At 39.0% G+C, this 17,985-nt stretch overlaps 2 protein-coding genes across 3 annotated transcripts in view; one reads left to right on the top strand and one right to left on the bottom strand.

The window, feature by feature from the left end:
• CACNA2D3 (calcium voltage-gated channel auxiliary subunit alpha2delta 3) overlaps positions 1-17,985 on the bottom strand; it is a 790,245-nt gene that overhangs the window by 108,275 nt on the left and 663,985 nt on the right. The gene's annotated exons all lie outside the window — the stretch shown is intronic.
• Positions 121-17,911, top strand: LRTM1 (leucine rich repeat transmembrane protein 1). The gene is made up of 3 exons (XM_075183249.1): positions 121-493; positions 4,980-5,576; positions 14,066-17,911. Exons 1-3 carry the CDS (start codon positions 487-489, stop codon positions 14,512-14,514), a joined length of 1,053 nt encoding a protein of 350 aa, XP_075039350.1. The 5' UTR covers positions 121-486; the 3' UTR covers positions 14,515-17,911.

The raw sequence follows: 17,985 nt of genomic DNA, 5'->3' as shown, positions 1-17,985 counted from the left end.
TCAATGACCAGAATACACGTCCACTGTCACCTGATCTTGCCAGCCCTGGCATGAGTAATAATTCAGAAGTATTCAGAAACGACACAGGATTAAAAGGCAGCTTAATTGTGTGACCTCGATTTCAGGCAGATTAAGTAAGAGAAAGGGCTAAGTCTGAGGATGAGATTTGCCCGTGTACAGCTGTCCACAGTGACATAACAGTCAGTCACTGCCTGGACTGTTGAGTGAGTAAATGAGACAGTATCTCTTTGATGGTGCCTAGAAAACGAATATAATGAGGGGGGCTCCAAGATGCAAAAATAGCCAGTTGTGCTTGTGATGGGTAACAACACACACGTGTGCAGGCGGTAAGAAGTGTCTCACTGCAATGAAGGTTATTAATGAAGATGGATTGATAACCAGACAAGTCCGAACTTTCCCAGTGTTGTTCTTTCCGCTATTCATGTTTGAGAAAACCTGGTAACAGGGCCGACAGCACAGTCAGCAATGACAGGTGAGAAACAAAAAAAAAACCTCAACTCCGGTGTTAACATTTCTCGACCCTACAGTAATTTCCTACAACTTTTCCTGAGATTCAGAAGATAATTCTCCCCAGAGCCCCCCCAGCTAGAGCTCCTCATAAAATATGTATATGGTTCTTTGAATTTTTTTTTTCATATGTATAGACATCTGTAGAGACTATTCAAACATGTGTCCACATGGATATATAGAACAGCATAGTGCATACGCTTTTGGTGTACATGCATAGATTGTGTATTTGTGCATATATAATTTTATTGATGATTTGCATTAATTCTGATTTCCTAAAATGTATATTTGATTTATATGGGACTGATTCATTAAGGATCTTAACTTGAGAAACTTCTTATGTCAGTCTCCTGGACAAAACCATGTTACAATGCAAGGGGTGCAAATTAGTATTCTGTTTTGCACATAAGTTAAATACTGACTGTTTTGTCATGTAGCACACAAATACTTGATAGCTTATTTGTACACTGACATTTAAAGTTGATATTTGTGTGCTACATGAAAAAACAGTCAGTATTTAACTTATGTGCAAAACAGAATACTAATTTGCACCCCTTGCATTGTAACATGGTTTTGTCCAGGAGACTGACATAAGAAGTTTCTCAAGTTAAGATCCTTAATGAATCAGGCCCTATATCATTATTTACAGATACAGCTTATAAGAGACTACAACGTGCATACAATGTGTTGGCTATAGCTAATTTGACAGGAGACAGAATGATTTGGGTATTGCTGAAGTTGGCTAAGCATGGAAAGAACAGTTCACAGTTAGAAAGGAGGTAATTTTGCCTTAAGGATGAGTTTTAATGGATTGTTTAGGAGAGGTAAAGTTTGGAAAACCAAACATTGAGAAGAATGGATTCCTAGTATAATATAGGCACCTTACATTCACAAGGTGTCACTGTCATCCTGGGTATTGTCAACAGGCAAGTTTTAATACGCCAACATGTCTTATATATAAAATTAAAATTTGGAAAAATCTGTGAAAAGGTATTAAAAATCCATTACTAAAGAAAATGAAAAATGCATCAGTAATCGTATTCATCGGGCTTACTTATATATTGAGATTTCTACTAGTATCATTACATGAATGTGTATATACAGGTTCATATATGTTGAAACATCAGTCTCAAAAGAATGGATTGATATTAATCCGTCGTTTAAAAAAAACAAACAAAACTAAAAGAGCTATTTATTTATGTTTTCTATTAGTCCAGTTTTGACAGCTGTAAAATAAAATCTCTGTTCGACAGGGGCTGCGATTGTCTTTATTACCTTTTAGTTTCATCCTAAAAAAAATGTCAGTCACCAACATCTCTAAGATCTCTAATTTTTCCTTCCTTTCTGCTGATCCGTAAGAGAAAAAAAAAAGTTGCGAGGTGAAAACATCCCCTTTGCTCACAGGGAAAAATATTTGAACAATGGAGTATTTTCTTAACAGAAGTCACAGATATAATCACAGTTTTGGACCTTCGGTCTAGGTCACAACTTAAGGTATTAAATATCACATTGTGATCTTCTGCCCTCATTTATCATTTTAACAATTTTAACTGACAAATGTTTTAACAGTAGATAAAGGACAAGTTCAAGTACTGAGAAAGCAAAGTTGGCTCCGAGATAGAGAGATATTGCTGACACGGATCATGAATGAACGCTGAAAAATTCGGTTTTAATTAAATGTCCTGGAGAATAACTCAGTGTGACAGACCTTGGTCTGACTTTCTTGAGTACTTTCAGAAAGCAAACTTTTTGTTTAGTACATTAAGCTCTTATCCACTAATAAATGGATATCTAAATAAACATAGTTTGCTTACCAGCCTAAGTTTGAAATACGTTGTGTTTGTAATGGACATGTAAAAGCAGACCTAGGCAAAAGTCTATTTTTTTATGAGGTAAAAAAGGCAATGTTGTTCTGAATGCATAAAGAGCTGGCTAAAATGAATAGAAAGTGGAAGGATAAACAGTGCTGCCTCTGATATGCAGGTGCTCAAACAATGTTATAAAACATGAGGGTGACTGAATGGAATAGGATTGTGCAGATGTCACTGTGTGTGGGTAAAGTGCTGTATATCTCCGCAGGCTGTCTGTCAGTCAGGAATCTCATGTCCTCTAGCGTTTGCCAGCCAGAACCATCCCTTTAGAGAAGCATTTGCTTTAGGGAAGCGTTTAACAGCGTGCTATGTACTTCAGACTGTACGTACACGTGTGACAGATGAAACTATTGTGGATTCAAGTTCATTTTTTTCTGCATTTGAGCAGAATACATATTTGTACCATTTAGAACCTTATCTAAACATTTTTTGTATATAGAGCTCTATATAATAATTGTTACTAGTTTAGTACAGTAACCATATTAGTGAACTCTAGACCATACTTATCAACTCTCCCTGAATGTCAGGGTTCCTCCCTGAAATAGGGGTGATCTCCCTCACTCCCTGAGGAGTCTGGCATTCTCCCTGATGCTGAGCCAGTACAAGACTTGGTTGACTTCGCCATATGTGGCATGATGACACAGTTCAGAAATTGTGTCCTATGTTCATGTATTGATGCCTATGGAGGTGGCCATTTTCATGGAGACCAAGATTTAATCAAAGACTGATAATTAAGACAACATGACTTCAGTAATGGAGACAGAAATGTAAAAGATACTTCAGTCTCTAGAGATTAATTAGCTGCTTTTCTTTAACACATAGTTGCCTACTCTCCTGGAATGTCTGGGAGATTCCCGCATTTCTTGGAGACCTCCCGGGAGAGCAGGGCAACCTCCTGATTCACGCCCCCCGCAATAGATAAGTGGTGGGGGGATGGGCTTAATGACGCAAATATTGTGTTATTCTTAGCCCCGTCCTCACTGTTATTGGCCAAAATTGTGACAATCGTTTAGGGGGCAGGGCCAAAATAATGTTCGACTCATCAAGCCCCGCCCCCACATGCCCACCTCCCCCGGGATCTCCCTGAAGACAACGAGGAAAATTTGGCAAGTGTTCTCTAGACCAGTGTTGGCTAACCTGTGACACTCCAGGTGTTGTGAAACTACAAGTCCCAGCATGCTTTGCCAATATATAGCAGCTTATTGCTGGAAGGGTATGTTGGGACTTGTAGTTTCACAACACTTGGAGTGTCACAGGTTAGCCAACAATGCTCTAGACCTTCCTCTACAGCACAATCAGCCAATCAGTTATGGAGCCACATGTCAGCAATATACTAACAGAGCATGCTGGAACTAGATCCCCAGCAGTAGGCGAGTCCATGGATTGCTTAGCGCTTCTAAACAGAGCACCTCATACGTTGAAACCAAGAATAACAGCAACATTTTCTTTATTTTGACCCTCTAGGCCTTAACATTTGTAGTTCTTAAGATAATAGGCCACTGCTGATCATACCTACTTGTAGACTATAATTTGTCGCACAGCAATACTCTGCTATATCCAATTTCTGGGCCGAGTTGATTTTTCTATAAATGATCAGTGAAACATAGAGCTGTTAGTTATTGTGCACAATCTTCCAGAGGGAGCTTGTTGTAGCATTCATTTTAGCAAAGCGCGCTTCATATACAGTTGCACAATATTATTATTCTGCATATCTAAATTTACTAAAATCATTGTCACATTGCCTATTCTGCCAAGTTAAAATAAAACTTTGTCTACAGACAGCAAACAAACAGTGCCAGCCACTGACATGGCATTCATGCTATTCCATGACTGCAGTTGATTTAGAGTGGTAAGTCTGAGGTAAAGATGGTTTGGCCTTGAGCTAGCCCCTCAGACTTGTATCTTGAGTTGGCCAGTTCGGTCATCATGGCTCAAGTACCGCTGCTTCTTGCCTCCCATGCCGAATGCGTAAGCTCATGGTCCCATATATGTCAAATAAGACTCTAAAATACATCCCATCACTTCATTTAAGACATACATGCGCAATGACCAAGCAGTATTTAGAAGACAAACATAGATGTTGAAATAAATGAAGGGGGTGGGTCCAAATTGGTACAAGGCTGGACATTAAAGTGATAATTAATTTCACTCTTTCCGTCATGTAAGATTCATTCTCAACCTGCAAAGTGTTTTCTGGGTTCAGTTCCCAAAAGTAGAATTTAATGTGCTGCAGGGCACAATTTTTTCCAGTTTTTAAGAGACCACCATTGAGTAATTTTTGTTCTTTGTAATGATAGGTATTCGTAACATCCTTGGCCGCTGAGTGCTCACTTGATATACAAGTGCTTTATTCATCCATAAAATTTACTGTAGTTCACATATTTAAGTCGATTTACTTGCTGGCAGAAAAGTTTCAGGTTCCCACAGTTATCTAGTAATGATTAATGTCACATGTGGTGCCAGCTGTAAGGAATTTGAAATAGGCCAAACCTCAATAAAATTCCATGTGTTACAAAAATGACATGTGCATGTTGAAATACTGTTCACATCCTATCTAATCCTATGTGGTTTTTTTTGCAGGTGGACTGTTATTTGTTTCAAGTGTCATCCTGGTATTCCATGCAGCCTGGGGATGCCCTGAGATTTGCACATGCCAGCCCTCATCAAAGATGGTTGACTGCAGCTATAGAGGCCTTCTGGATGTCCCAAGTCATTTACCTTCGCAAACTCAAGCACTCTATTTGCAGGGTAACCAGATTCGAGTTATTAACCTCACGTCTTTCACAAACGTTCCTGGTCTCAGAATTTTAGACTTGTCCAATAACTCTATCTCAAGAGTGCCACCATATGCCTTCCATTACCTTCGTTCCCTGCAGGTTCTGAATCTAACCCACAACCGCATCCATAATCTGGAAGGCCAGATCTTCATACCTCTTCTTGCTCTGAAGGAACTGGACCTATCTTATAACAACATCAGCATTTTGCCCGAATCCTTAGGAAACAACACCCAAAACTTGACCTTCCTTGGGCTGAGAAATAACCAACTGCAAACAATTGACAGGATGGTCTTAGAGCCATTCACAAATCTAAAAGTTTTGCTTGCAAAATCCAACCCCTGGCAATGCAACTGCCCCAGTTTGGGCTTAAAGCTTTGGCTGGAAAACTTACTATACAAAGGTCAGTAGGAAAAAATAACAAAACAAAAAACACATAGCTGACATTAGCAGCACAATGGAAAAATATAATACAACAACCGTCATCACAGTCCTTTAACATGTAATCTGTCCTATTAATAGCAAAATGTTATTACTGCAGAAATTGTCATCGCCGGAGGTCAGATTAACAGTGAGAAAAAAAGATTTAGCTATAATCCACTTCCTTCATTTTACACATGATTGTAAATGATCTGTTACTGTATACAGATGTCAGTGTGTAAGGAACAGTAGTCTCAAATTCTGCAAACATCATATTTTCACAGCTCATCAGCCAAATACTTAATTGCATTCTTCAATCCTTTTTTTTTTCTAAGATTGAATTACTTGTATTAATTCTCAGTGTATGTTAAAACATCACTCTGTTACGGGTATTTGTTTTTTGTGGCTTAATACCAAAAATTTAATTTCAGGATATGGGAAAATCGAAAGCTACAGACTATAGCATTTGTCTAAAATGTAGGTACATTAGCATATAATTAACAGTCATTCAGTTAAAAGATGAATATATTGTATATGTATGTACATATATATATATATATATATATATATATATATATATATATATTCACAGTATTTACAGTACGTACTCTACTGTAAAGTCACCGAGGAGTTCCACAACCACATAGCGATGACTAAGTTAATAGTCTATTTAATAAAAGCCTCACGTAGGCTTATATATATGTATTTTATATATATATATATATATATATATATATATATATATATATATGTAAGAGAGCGATTCGGTGTGTGCAAATGACACCACCAAGGCTGTGGGGGATGCACCTCTGCTCATGCGTGAGACTAGCATGCTGGCTTAGTGGTTAGCACTTCCGGCTTGCAGCACTGGGGTCATGAATTCGATTCCCGACCATGGCCTTATCTGTGAGGAGTTTATATGTTCTCCCCTGTGTTTGCGTGGGTTTCCTCCAGGTGCTCCAGTTTCCTTCCACACTCCAAAAACATACTAGTAGGTTAATTTTCTGCTATCAAAAATTGACCCTACTCTCTCTCTGTCTGTGTATGTTAGGGAATTTAGACTCTAAGCTCCAATGGGGCAGGGACTGATGTGAGTGAGTTCTCTGCACAGCGCTGCCGAATTAGTGGTGCTATTTAAACAGCTGATGATGACTAGTGTGTACTGTGTTTAGCTGTATAGAGTACAATGGTATTATTTGAAGGAAGAAATATAAAATAAGTTTCCAATATTGTTTCCTATGAATGTTTCATTTTATGAAAGTGTGTATGTTCACCTAAACACAGTAAGCAGAGACTGTATGGATTTTTATATATTTATATGATATTCTATAAGTAGCCAGGAAGCCGAGACGCTGGTAAGAATTTAATGTAACAGATGTACTTTGAGGCATCAGGCAATGTTAACAGGGGTGCTCACATGTAAGATCATCTGTAATAGGTAGCAGTAATTGTCAAATGGATATTTTTTCTAATTGGTACATATTAAAATGACTAATTGTTGAAGTAGACCTATACTTTTTTCCTACAACACTCCCCACATCCTGCTCTCTGCATGCCCTAGGATGCAGGTTTTAGTATAAAGACAAGACACAAATCAAAGGAGTCACTTGACCCTACAGGCTGCTCGGAAATTACAAACCATTTCCCAAAATTCAATCAGTGAGTCAAAAGCTTCATCTAGAGGTTTAACTGACACTGAATATTTTATTTATGCTTAAAGGGTTAGTTGAACTCCCTGACAATGAGAACAAATTAGGGTCGGGCATACATCTTCTTTAAATTATTTGATTTATCAGGCTCTAATAAGTCAATAAATACTAATTTCTGAATGAGTCATTATATCCAAGGTTCAGAGGTTTACACTTCCACCTTACTCTCACTGGGAAACTGATCCATCATCAACTAAGTATTCCTGATAGTTACTGTAAACTATGGGTAATTCATACCGGATATGAACAAGTTGAATCACTTAATTTGACTCACAGATCAACTTGTATAATTGAAATACCCAACATGCACATAAATCCAGATTAGAAGAATAGAGGTTGTTCATCTCTACTAAGAACTATAATTGACAATGGGTCAACGCAGATATAAAATCATTTTGCTAAAACAGTAAGTTATATTATTAGCATTTATTTAGACGTCATTTAGTCAATTTTGTTAGTTTTTTGCATTTTTATTACACTTATACTAAAAGGGCTAAATTCCATATACTAATACCCATTAATTCATTATGTGTCACTTTTTGCACCACAATTTATCACACTTTAAGGCAATTTCCCTTAGTCGCGCAGATATTATTACGCCGTTCTGTTACCTCACAGTTCCCACAGTCCACCTATCTCAGTTTCACATGTCAGGTAGACCCACCACGGCATGGCTTAGCAACATTTCTAAATCAATCTGTGTATAGATTGGGAAATTTTTTAAACCATGTCCTTATAGGAGTATTAAAGGTGATGGTCAAGACACTTGATCGCAAAGCTTTTTTTTATTAATGTGTGTTACACCTCAGAGACAGACCACAGGTTATGGAAGCAATCTGTTTCCCTTTAACGCTAATTTTATCTACTAACACTTCACCTAATGTGTTTTGCATTCATGTGCCAGAATACATATAATTGTATCTTTCCAATGCAAGCTATGCCTGTTTTTGACATTGCAACCACATAGCTAATGTCTTTTGTCAAAAAAACTGTCTCTGGACAGTGTCTAACCTGTGTTGTATCTGTTACAGATTACAATCAGCAACTTGACAGCAAAATTATGCAAAATAACTGATTAATTAACAAGAATGGATGGTCCTGGGGAATCATTAGGACTTCCCATGTTGTAGAACCTTCCTAACCTTAGTTCAGAAGCACAATGTACCTCTCTTCAGGCATCCCCATATATCATGGCAACTTTCATAAGGATTAATAATGTATTTTAGATCTTATGCTGTCCATTTTGTAAGGTTTCTCTTCATTTCTCTGAGTGAAAGACTCAGCTTGAGTCCACATGTTATCTGGCTAAGCTATTGCGCAATTATCTGCCTTCCTCAGATGAATACTCACCTAAATGCATCAATATGTTATTTAACTCTGCCCTGTATGAATGGAAGCTTCATAGCCCCTAGTTGTAACTTGCATTTTCAATAGCTGTACTGTACAAATATTATATTATATATTTTTTGCCACTTGGGTTTGATGTGTTCCTACAAGACTAGTAAATTGAAGGCTGTCCACCCAAAAATGATATTTCTAGTCACCAGCACCCTCCCCACCCAACAAGCAAATTTTTGGGGGGTCCATGTCAACCCTGCCGGCATTCATGCCAATATTCTCTCTCAGTTGAGCAATCCAGAAAATAAAGAGTTAATCTAATGCAAGCTCCAGATGTTGATTGACAGAACCTGTGTTTATTTTGGGCTGAACGGTGACAGAACCATTTCCACTATTCACCCTGTCTCTGCCATCAACAACATGTTTACTGTTGGCCTCAGCTTAGAACACCTGGATGTCTGATCTCTAATAAGACATATAAGGAAAGAGTTTTGTTCTAAAGATTGCTATTTTCTTTTTCTTTCCTGCATTGGAGAGATGATAAGGATCTAGTAAGACCTATATCACCTCTGCCACAGTGTCTCCAGATACAGAATCTGTGCTTTGTGTTTCTGTGCGCTGACTTAGGTTGGGATGTTAGATATCCATGCGAAAAGGGACAGAGGGGGGCAATTATGGTCGGTTCCCATCAATTGCTTACGATTGGTCCATGTTGACACACCCTTCCTAGGTTGTGGGTGGAGCATCTGCTTTTCCCAAAGCTGTGTCCCCAGCCCCATAGGCACCCCAATAAGCCAATATTCTTCTTGGCTATCCTGCATATATCCCAACCTATGGTACTGGCTAGCACCTGGAATAGCAAGTAAAAACATAAATAACAAAATGTTTTATATAATAGAACTAAACATCCAATAAAGTACTTACATTTGGTATTCATTTAAACAATAGAAAGCTTAGACTAATGTTTTCTGGGTTGAATTAATCTTATACAAGTAGTTAATGGAAGTTTCAATTAAAAATATATTTACTCAACTATGGCATGGTACTAAAGGAAAGCCCTACCAGTCACCCCACAAATAAAAAATAAATAAATTAAATTTTCTTGGGCAGAGTAAAAAAAAATAAAAATGTTGCTTCTGATGAAACCAAAACGGTGTGCAAATGTAAAGAATGGTGGGACTGTAAGGATAAGCATTGAAAATGTGCCTCCGGTAATTGGCATGGGGAGTCTAATGAGCCTTCCATAGGGAACTTCAACTGTACTGCAGAAGGATCACAGGTCGTGGCCCCCACAGGAGTTTTAATAGGAGGCTGCTGAAAAACAAACTAATGAGGTACCAGAACAAAGGAAAAAAAAATTCCTGAAAGAAGCCAAGGGGTCAGGGGCAAACAGCAGTTTGGTAGATTGGAGATACAGGTCAAGGTCATAGTGGCCGGATAACAAATGAAGTTAGCAGATGAAGCAGAGGTCAAAATCCAGAAAAATGCAATGTTTAAGCCCTTTTGCTCATGTGGATAACCTGTTGTACAGACATTGTCAGATTATAATAGGCATGGATGGAGAAATCGCCCTTGGTCCAGAGCAATAGGAAGGACCATAGCAGTTGGAACATATAAAAGGATGAATACATGACATAAGGTGGGAGGTCTCCCTTGCTGAATTCATGTCTCAGGCTTGACCTCTTGGAGACTCTGCTCGCTAAGCTGAATAATTACTGGAAAGTACATATGTCCACATATGTGAGAATACAAATCATCATCCACTGTGGCGCCATTTTGTAGGTGTCTTAGAACTGTTTGGATAAGCAGTATGCCGGAGAAAACATGAGAGGGGCAGAAGCCACTTAGAGATTAGATAATACTGAGAAAGGGTGAGAGCAGACAGGGCCATCTTAACAACATTATGGGCCCCCGGGCAAAGCAGTGCACCGGGGCCCCTAGATATAGATATATAGATGTATACAGATACAGATACAGATATAGATATATAGAGATAGAGATAGAGATAGATAGATGTACTTGCTCAGTGACCCTTGTAGGTCTTTTTTGCAGGTTTTTTTCTTTTGCAGGATTATTTATTCTCATTAAGAGCCGTGCCTATGTGGCCCTCTTGCCTGTGGGGCCCCCGGGCAGCTGCCCATCGTGCCCAATGGAAAAGATGGCCCTGAGAGCAGAGCAAGAGGAAGAGACTACAACAAAAGACAGAATAGACCCCACAGTACAAGAAAGAGACTGAGGGGCCTATTTAGTAAACTTGCACTTATCGTGGCGATAAGTGTCATTTTTTTATCACCATTACTCATCTGCGACAGTAAAAGTTATCCAGAGTTATTTGCCTTCCTCAGAGAGCCACTGTTAAGACAGACAGCGGCATCTGTTCACGTTGTTATTGAAAGTGCTGGAGTATTGAAAACTGTGCTACTGATTGATTGAATTCATAGTATGCAAGTGGACTATAAGCTACTGAGAACTGTGACAAATCTTTTGATACATTCTATCCCTCAGAGGAGCGTAGGAAAGGCCGGTTGGAGCAATCTGGCCAACGGTCCAGGGAAGAGGCATATCTGACAAGGGAAGAGAAGATAGGGGTCATATGGGAGAAGGTGTAAATAGGTAGGGACAGGGGCAAACGCAGGATTTGTAGAGGGGGGTTTCCACACCATGCCGCTAGTGGGCATGACAAGCATTCATGGGGGTGTGGCTATAATTTTAGACAGTGCTTGGCTGCTCTCCAACTCTTCCTATCCCCATAATATACATGGGCAATGCTGCATGCACTACTGTTAGGTGCATGCAGCTCTCCCTTTTCAAGCAGAGTCGTGTGAAGCAGGGCCATTGTCCAGCCACCTCAATAATACAGTGCCCCAGGTTTGGAGGGGGGTTTCCAGGCACTGGTCCATTGTGTACATACAGCCAGAATCCCATAATCGTCCAGGTAAGCAAGGTGTGAGACTGAGCGGTTTAGAAAGGCAATTTCCTTAATTGGCCACAGGGGCAAATGAGCATTTAGAGTGCACAAAGGACTCAAAGTGACGACACAGCAGAGGACTGTAGACCGAGTGGCTGGTCCGTAACATTATTACTTATGGACTAAGACCACGGATCAATCCCAGTGAAAGATAATTAACAAAAAGTAGTCAAAATGCTAGTGAGTGACACGGGCCTCCTGAGTTGCAGCCTTGGCACAAACCATTGACAGAGAAGCAGTTAATGGGCATATTTCTGTTAATGAGGATAAGTAGCCATTATTTTGTTTTGCGGATTAAGTAAACAATAAAACAGAACACTTAACAAAACTAGTTTTATATAATATCCTTAAAATACTTTACTTTTAATTTATATAAGTATTATTGTGCTAATCATTTTTTATACCAAACTTTTATAGGAATTAATACATTTATTTACTTTTGTTGTATTTTTGGTTTCTTTTACAATTGAAAATTTCTGTGGTCCCAATAAACTAGGCAATAAAATTTCCTTTTTTTTTGTGCTAGTATCACAAATTGCAGCATAAAGCCTGCAAAACCAAGCCAATTATTTAAAAGGCTTTTGGCAGTAGCTGCTTTTATTTTCTCAAGAGGTTCTGTCCATAAATAAAAAGCTTTGTGAAAAAAAACCCAATGATCTAAATGTATTTTGGAATCCAAACGTCCATAGAAAAATGCACAGCGTGGAGTCCAAATAGGATGTCTGCCTAAAATATTTATCCTTTGTGCCAGGTAATAGATGACAGGCAATATCTTCATGTCAGATAGCCCATTATCTGATCCTTCTTACGTACAGAGACATGCAGAGGTTTAAATGCTCAACAGTCTCCAAAGCATAAAATACTATAATTATATATTCAAGAAATTATAAAAACACTAGTTGGTATCATCATCATCATTATTATTATTATTATTGTTATTGCAAATTGTATACTAAAGTAATTCTTATATCTACTTATAAAAAGATCCTATCCTCAAAATAAGTTCAAATTCATTCTAAGAAAATTGTGGCCAGTGGAAAATTATTTTAAATTGTCCGTTTTATTTTTCTGGACACATACAAGTGAGATTGTGAAGCCAAGCGATAGATTATATAACTGATTTGTGTTTTATAGTTTGCTTTTTTCAATGGGGCATACAGTATACTAACCAACTAACTAACTAACCAACTAACTAACTAACTTTTTTTAAAAAAAATAGAAGCCTCTATTGTGGTCTACTAAAATGCAGTGAATGTTCTGGGGACTTTTGTAAATAAATGCAACTATGGGCCACAAGAAACAATGAATGTACTATACATCAGCTAATGCACCACCTAGTGTGTTTTATAAGTTTATTAAGAATCATAGAGCAGTTCCTCGAATATAAGAAGGAAGTATTTTTTTTTATAGAAGGAACTTCCAGGTGGTGTATAATATTCTTAAAATCTACACAAAAGGGGTTATGTAATTTTGTATAATTCACAGATTCTCTAGGTGTTTCAGTTGAAAAGCATCACATAATTCTTTTAGGCATTTGAAGATACTGGGTTTATTTCAAGACTTATCAAGGAACAGTATCATAGGTATGATTGTGAAGTCCACATTTAAGGCTCAATTTAATCAAGGGCAAAAATCCCTATCTCTGGCAAAAATGGGTGTTCTCGCCAGTAATAGACCTGTGTCCTATAAATCAAATCACTTTGGTGTTCGCACTGCTGGGTGACTCCCGCCGGCGCTAAGATTCGCTGGGTTCCGCCAGAGATAGTGGATCGCGGTGGTTCGAATACTGTCCAATCCTTGTTCTGCGATTGCCATTTCAGGATTAATGGTAAAATGCTGCAATAAGTCATCTTCTATCACCATGTTACGTGGTGATAGAAAATCAGCCTTATTACTGATTTTTAATAAATAGATCCATTAGGCAAGTATAAGTATAAATAAAGACTGGTGCACAGTTCATGGAAATAAAACTCTAGTACTTCAGTAGGAAGTAGATTGTGAAGTAGAAAGGAGGTTCTTTCTTTTAAACCAGTGTTTCCCAAACTCAGTCCTCAGGTACCCTTAACAGTGCAGGTTTTCCATATCTACTTACTGGAGCACAGGTGTATTCATTACTGACTGATGCATTATAATTATACCACCTGTGGATCTGTTACAATGTGTCAATCAGTAATGAATACACCTCTGCTCCAGCAAGGAGATATGGAAAGACTGAGGGGTACCTGAGGACTGAGTTTGTTAGGGGTACCTGAGGACTGAGTTTGGGAAACACTGTTTTAAACCCTTGAAAATGTTTAAGCCTAGCTAGGAATCTCCCACAACAGCTAGAGTGTCATAGCAGTTCAAGTTTAATGCCACCTGTGAATTTTATAAAAACAGCCAAGCATATCCCCCCCCCTCTTTTATTGTATATACTTTATTTTGCATTAACTTGGTTTTATTGTGTGCTATTTTTAGGAGGAATTATTGATGAGCTGATCTGCTCCAGCCCTGAAAACCGCAAAGGAAAGGATCTTCTCAAAATCCCGTTTGAAATGTATAAGACTTGTCCTCCGTACACCGCTACATTCTCGTTGGCCAAAATCCACCACCACAGCTCGGAACACAGGAACAACGGACGGCACGGACATCACATGGACAGCGCAGATGGTAATCATTCCGGATGCGAACCAAAACCAAAACCTCGGCCAGTCAGTTTACGGCACGCCATCGCCACTGTGGTCATCACAGGGGTGGTTTGCGGGATTGTATGCCTCATGATGTTGGCCGCTGCAGTTTACGGTTGTGCCTACGCTGCAGTTATGGCAAAATATCATAGAGGGCTGAAGGAAGTGGAACGCTTGGCTCCACTAGAAGAACATGGTAGCCCAGAAGAAAAAGAGCCGCTTGATGGCTCACTGGCCTGAACTGCAGTTCAATATGGGGCTTTTTTTCAGAATTAAACACATATATTTATATAATTTTGTAATCTACTGGAAGACTCCAAACAAAAGTGATTAATATGGAACTGTCCACTTATGAATATATGTACTTTATATGAATGTGTAATAGTACAACGATGAGCTTGCAGTAATGTAAAACATAATATACCATATATAATATAAGGTAAGGGCTTAGGTTTCTAGCAGTGCATCTTCATTTAAAGATGTTTTCTAAGTGTGATATATACTTCTTCAGTCATATTATGTTAAAAAGAACAGCTGCTCTTAAGATATACCTGCCAACTACACACATTAGGAGGCAGCCATTTTGTGAGGTGAACCAATATTCATGATCATGCAGGCTGAATATTGGTCCACCCACAAAATGTCTGCCTCCACTGTCTGTAGGTGATGAGTACAATTTAGTGAATTTTCTGTTTTGTGTCAGCAATATCATGGTTATATATAGGAAGAAAAAATACAAGTGCACTAGGACGAAAATAAGTTCTGAATGATTTTCTCTTATATAGCTTAGTATAAAAGAGACGGCTCACACAATAGATCCGAAGGTTACTTTCTACAGAATAAAAATAACCTCAGCACACAAAAATATGCAAATGTTTAAAACCAAACTACTTTAAGAAGTTGTTAGGTGTGTTTTGCCAAAGGTACGATGAATATTTTGCATTTGCAGATTGAATGGTCTATATTCAAAATATAAGACCCACCTTCTTGTGTCACACAACTCGGGCAATGGGGCTTATATAGTAACATGGTGCAGTCTGTAAACCACAGTATCCAACCAGACGCTATATATATGTTTTACACTTTGCAAAGTTAATGCAGGTTTTGATTGGCTGTTGAATAAGTCTCAAAGTTTTCCATGAGCAAAATTATAACTGTCCATCAAGGTAAAACACCCTTGACTTAGAGGATCACCTCATGCAAGTAACTTGTTCTTACTGAGCTCTAAAGCAATTCTCATGGTGTAATTCTCAGGGTGTAATTCTCATGGTGTAATTCTCATGGTGTAATTCTCATGGTGTAATTATCATGGTGTAATTCTCATGGTGTCTGCTGTCTGTGAACGGAGCTCCAATAGTCATTTCTCAATCCTTTGTTACTTGTGCCCATTGTCGGAACTACCATTGGTGCAACAGGTGTGGTGAAACGGGGCACATAGAGATAATGGGGCCCGCTGCATGGGGAGCTAGCAAGTTGTGGGCCCCGGTTCTCTTCTCCCTGCTATCCTGCACCGGGATCCACAGCTTGTTAGTTCCGCCTCTGCTTGGGCTCACATACTTTGTGATTTTGTGGGCTCCAGATACCACTTTGCCATTGTCTGTGTGCTGATTGGATGGTGTATTCCTTGATGTCTGTATGGGGCAAAGAACTTAGAGTACCCTAGGGAACCTATGCTGCTTTCTGACCAAATGCATTTACAATGGTTACCAGGATGGGACTGGATTTTATACTGGTCCAAGAATGGAACTCAGCATTGTACATTGGTTACTATATAAGGCCTTTGCAGATGTGTATTTACCATACTAGCTACTTATCAGGGGGGTCCCTGTATTGTACACTGGTCACCATGTATGTACCATATATACATAGGCAAACTGAGGGGGGAGGGTGTCCTAGTGCCTGGAAACCCCACTCCCAGCCCGGGGTACTATATGCTTGAGATGGCTGGACCCTGCCCCGGGATCAGCCACTTTGCAGACTGTGTGCAGATCGTTTTTGTCTGCACTGTTCACAGCCATCTCTCCCCAACAAGTACTGAAAGCAGCAAGAACAGGGAGGAGAAAGCAGGACAGTCTGTCAACTGTACTGACACACTCAATCAGGAGTTTGCTTTGATTGTAGGGATAGTTGGGAGGTATGTCCCGCTTCACACGGCTCTGCTCGAAAAAGGGAGAGCTGTGTGCCCCTAACAGTAGTGCACACAGCATTGCCCATGTATATGATGGGGATAGGAAGAGTTGGAGAGCAGCCAAGCACTGTCTAAAATCATAGCCATGCCCCGAAGCATGTTGGTCACGCACTCTGATGGTATGGCATGGAAACCCCTCTCTACAAATTCTACGTTTGCCCCTGATATATATATATATATATATATATATATATATATATATATATATATATATACACATGCTATATATACTAGCGGTCAAATAGAGCTATGTATTGTACACTAGTGAAAAAAGGAGATAAACCATATTATAAGTGAGACTTTCAAAAATGCATTAGGTTGGAGCCGTCCTTCAAAAGTTCCATCTAAATGACAGAACACCTGGCAGCACATCCCAGCAGGATAAAGACTAATAAGAGTTTGAATTAGCTGCAAGGAGCTAGCCTAGCACTCTGCAGCTGTAGCGTACACAGTGCAGCCAGCCACAGCTGACAATAATAAATGACCTTTTGATACACTCTGACACTCAGGCGCTCAGCCAAGCAGGACACGAAGGGCGTGAAGCTACTTCAGCTCAGTGCATCAAGTAAGTCATTCCAAAAACTTCAGACAGAAACCACCATCAGATAATACAAAGCACAGAGCTTAAACAGATCTCTAAAAGGTCATAAGAAGATGCTGGTCTCTTGTCTGTCTGCAAAACTTACCTTCCACTAAGTGACAGTAGCTGTTAGAGGTGATGTTTGCAACACACACATATATAAACATAAAATATTGAAGGCAGATGAAGGCCAACTGGTCTATCTAGTCTGCTAATTCTACTTACGCATGGTTTATTCTTAGGGCTGACCTGAGCTTATCCCAAGCACGTTTAAATTCCTTTACTGTTGTTTTTGCTTAACTGCATCTGCTGAATGTTTTTGTAACAAGCATCTACTACTGTTTCATTAAAAAATGTATAATATTACTCTTGAGCACTTCCATCAGTTTGGAACAGCGTTGTCATGGTGCTTAATGTAACTTAATTTACAAAATGCACCCCTCGTCAACCTGGTAGAAATCCATTTATGCATTTAAATGTCTCAATACCCCTCCTAAAGATTGCCCGTATGACCAAGCAACGTTTATTAGACCTTCCTCTTTTTAATCTTCTCATTTGTCAGTACCATTTGAAGATGATGACTCCAAAGGTAATTTCTAAGTGGGATCTAATTAAAGGTGACCATACATGTGGTGGCTGGACCTGTCTGATATGATCATATAAGTGTATGCCCAAATGTAGAAAAATCCAGCCAGATGTATGGGTAGATCCTACAGTAAAACTACGAATGTATAGATCCAGCCTACAGGGAACCATTAACCAAAGTCAGATGCAGTCAATAGCCAAGTCAATTTACTGTCTGTCCTGATAGACTTGTTGATCAAATTTAAGGGCTAGATTTACTAAAAATCGAGTTTGGTGGCAGTTTGAAACCGGATTAGTGGTCCAAACCGCTCCATTTACTACAGGGCAGCTTGAGGCTTCAATTTAAAATGACTGGCGA

The sequence above is a fragment of the Mixophyes fleayi genome, chromosome 8 (genome assembly GCF_038048845.1).
Source record: "Mixophyes fleayi isolate aMixFle1 chromosome 8, aMixFle1.hap1, whole genome shotgun sequence".
NCBI classification, from domain to species: Eukaryota; Metazoa; Chordata; class Amphibia; order Anura; family Limnodynastidae; genus Mixophyes; species Mixophyes fleayi.
This window is presented reverse-complemented; position numbering and strand designations above follow the sequence as displayed.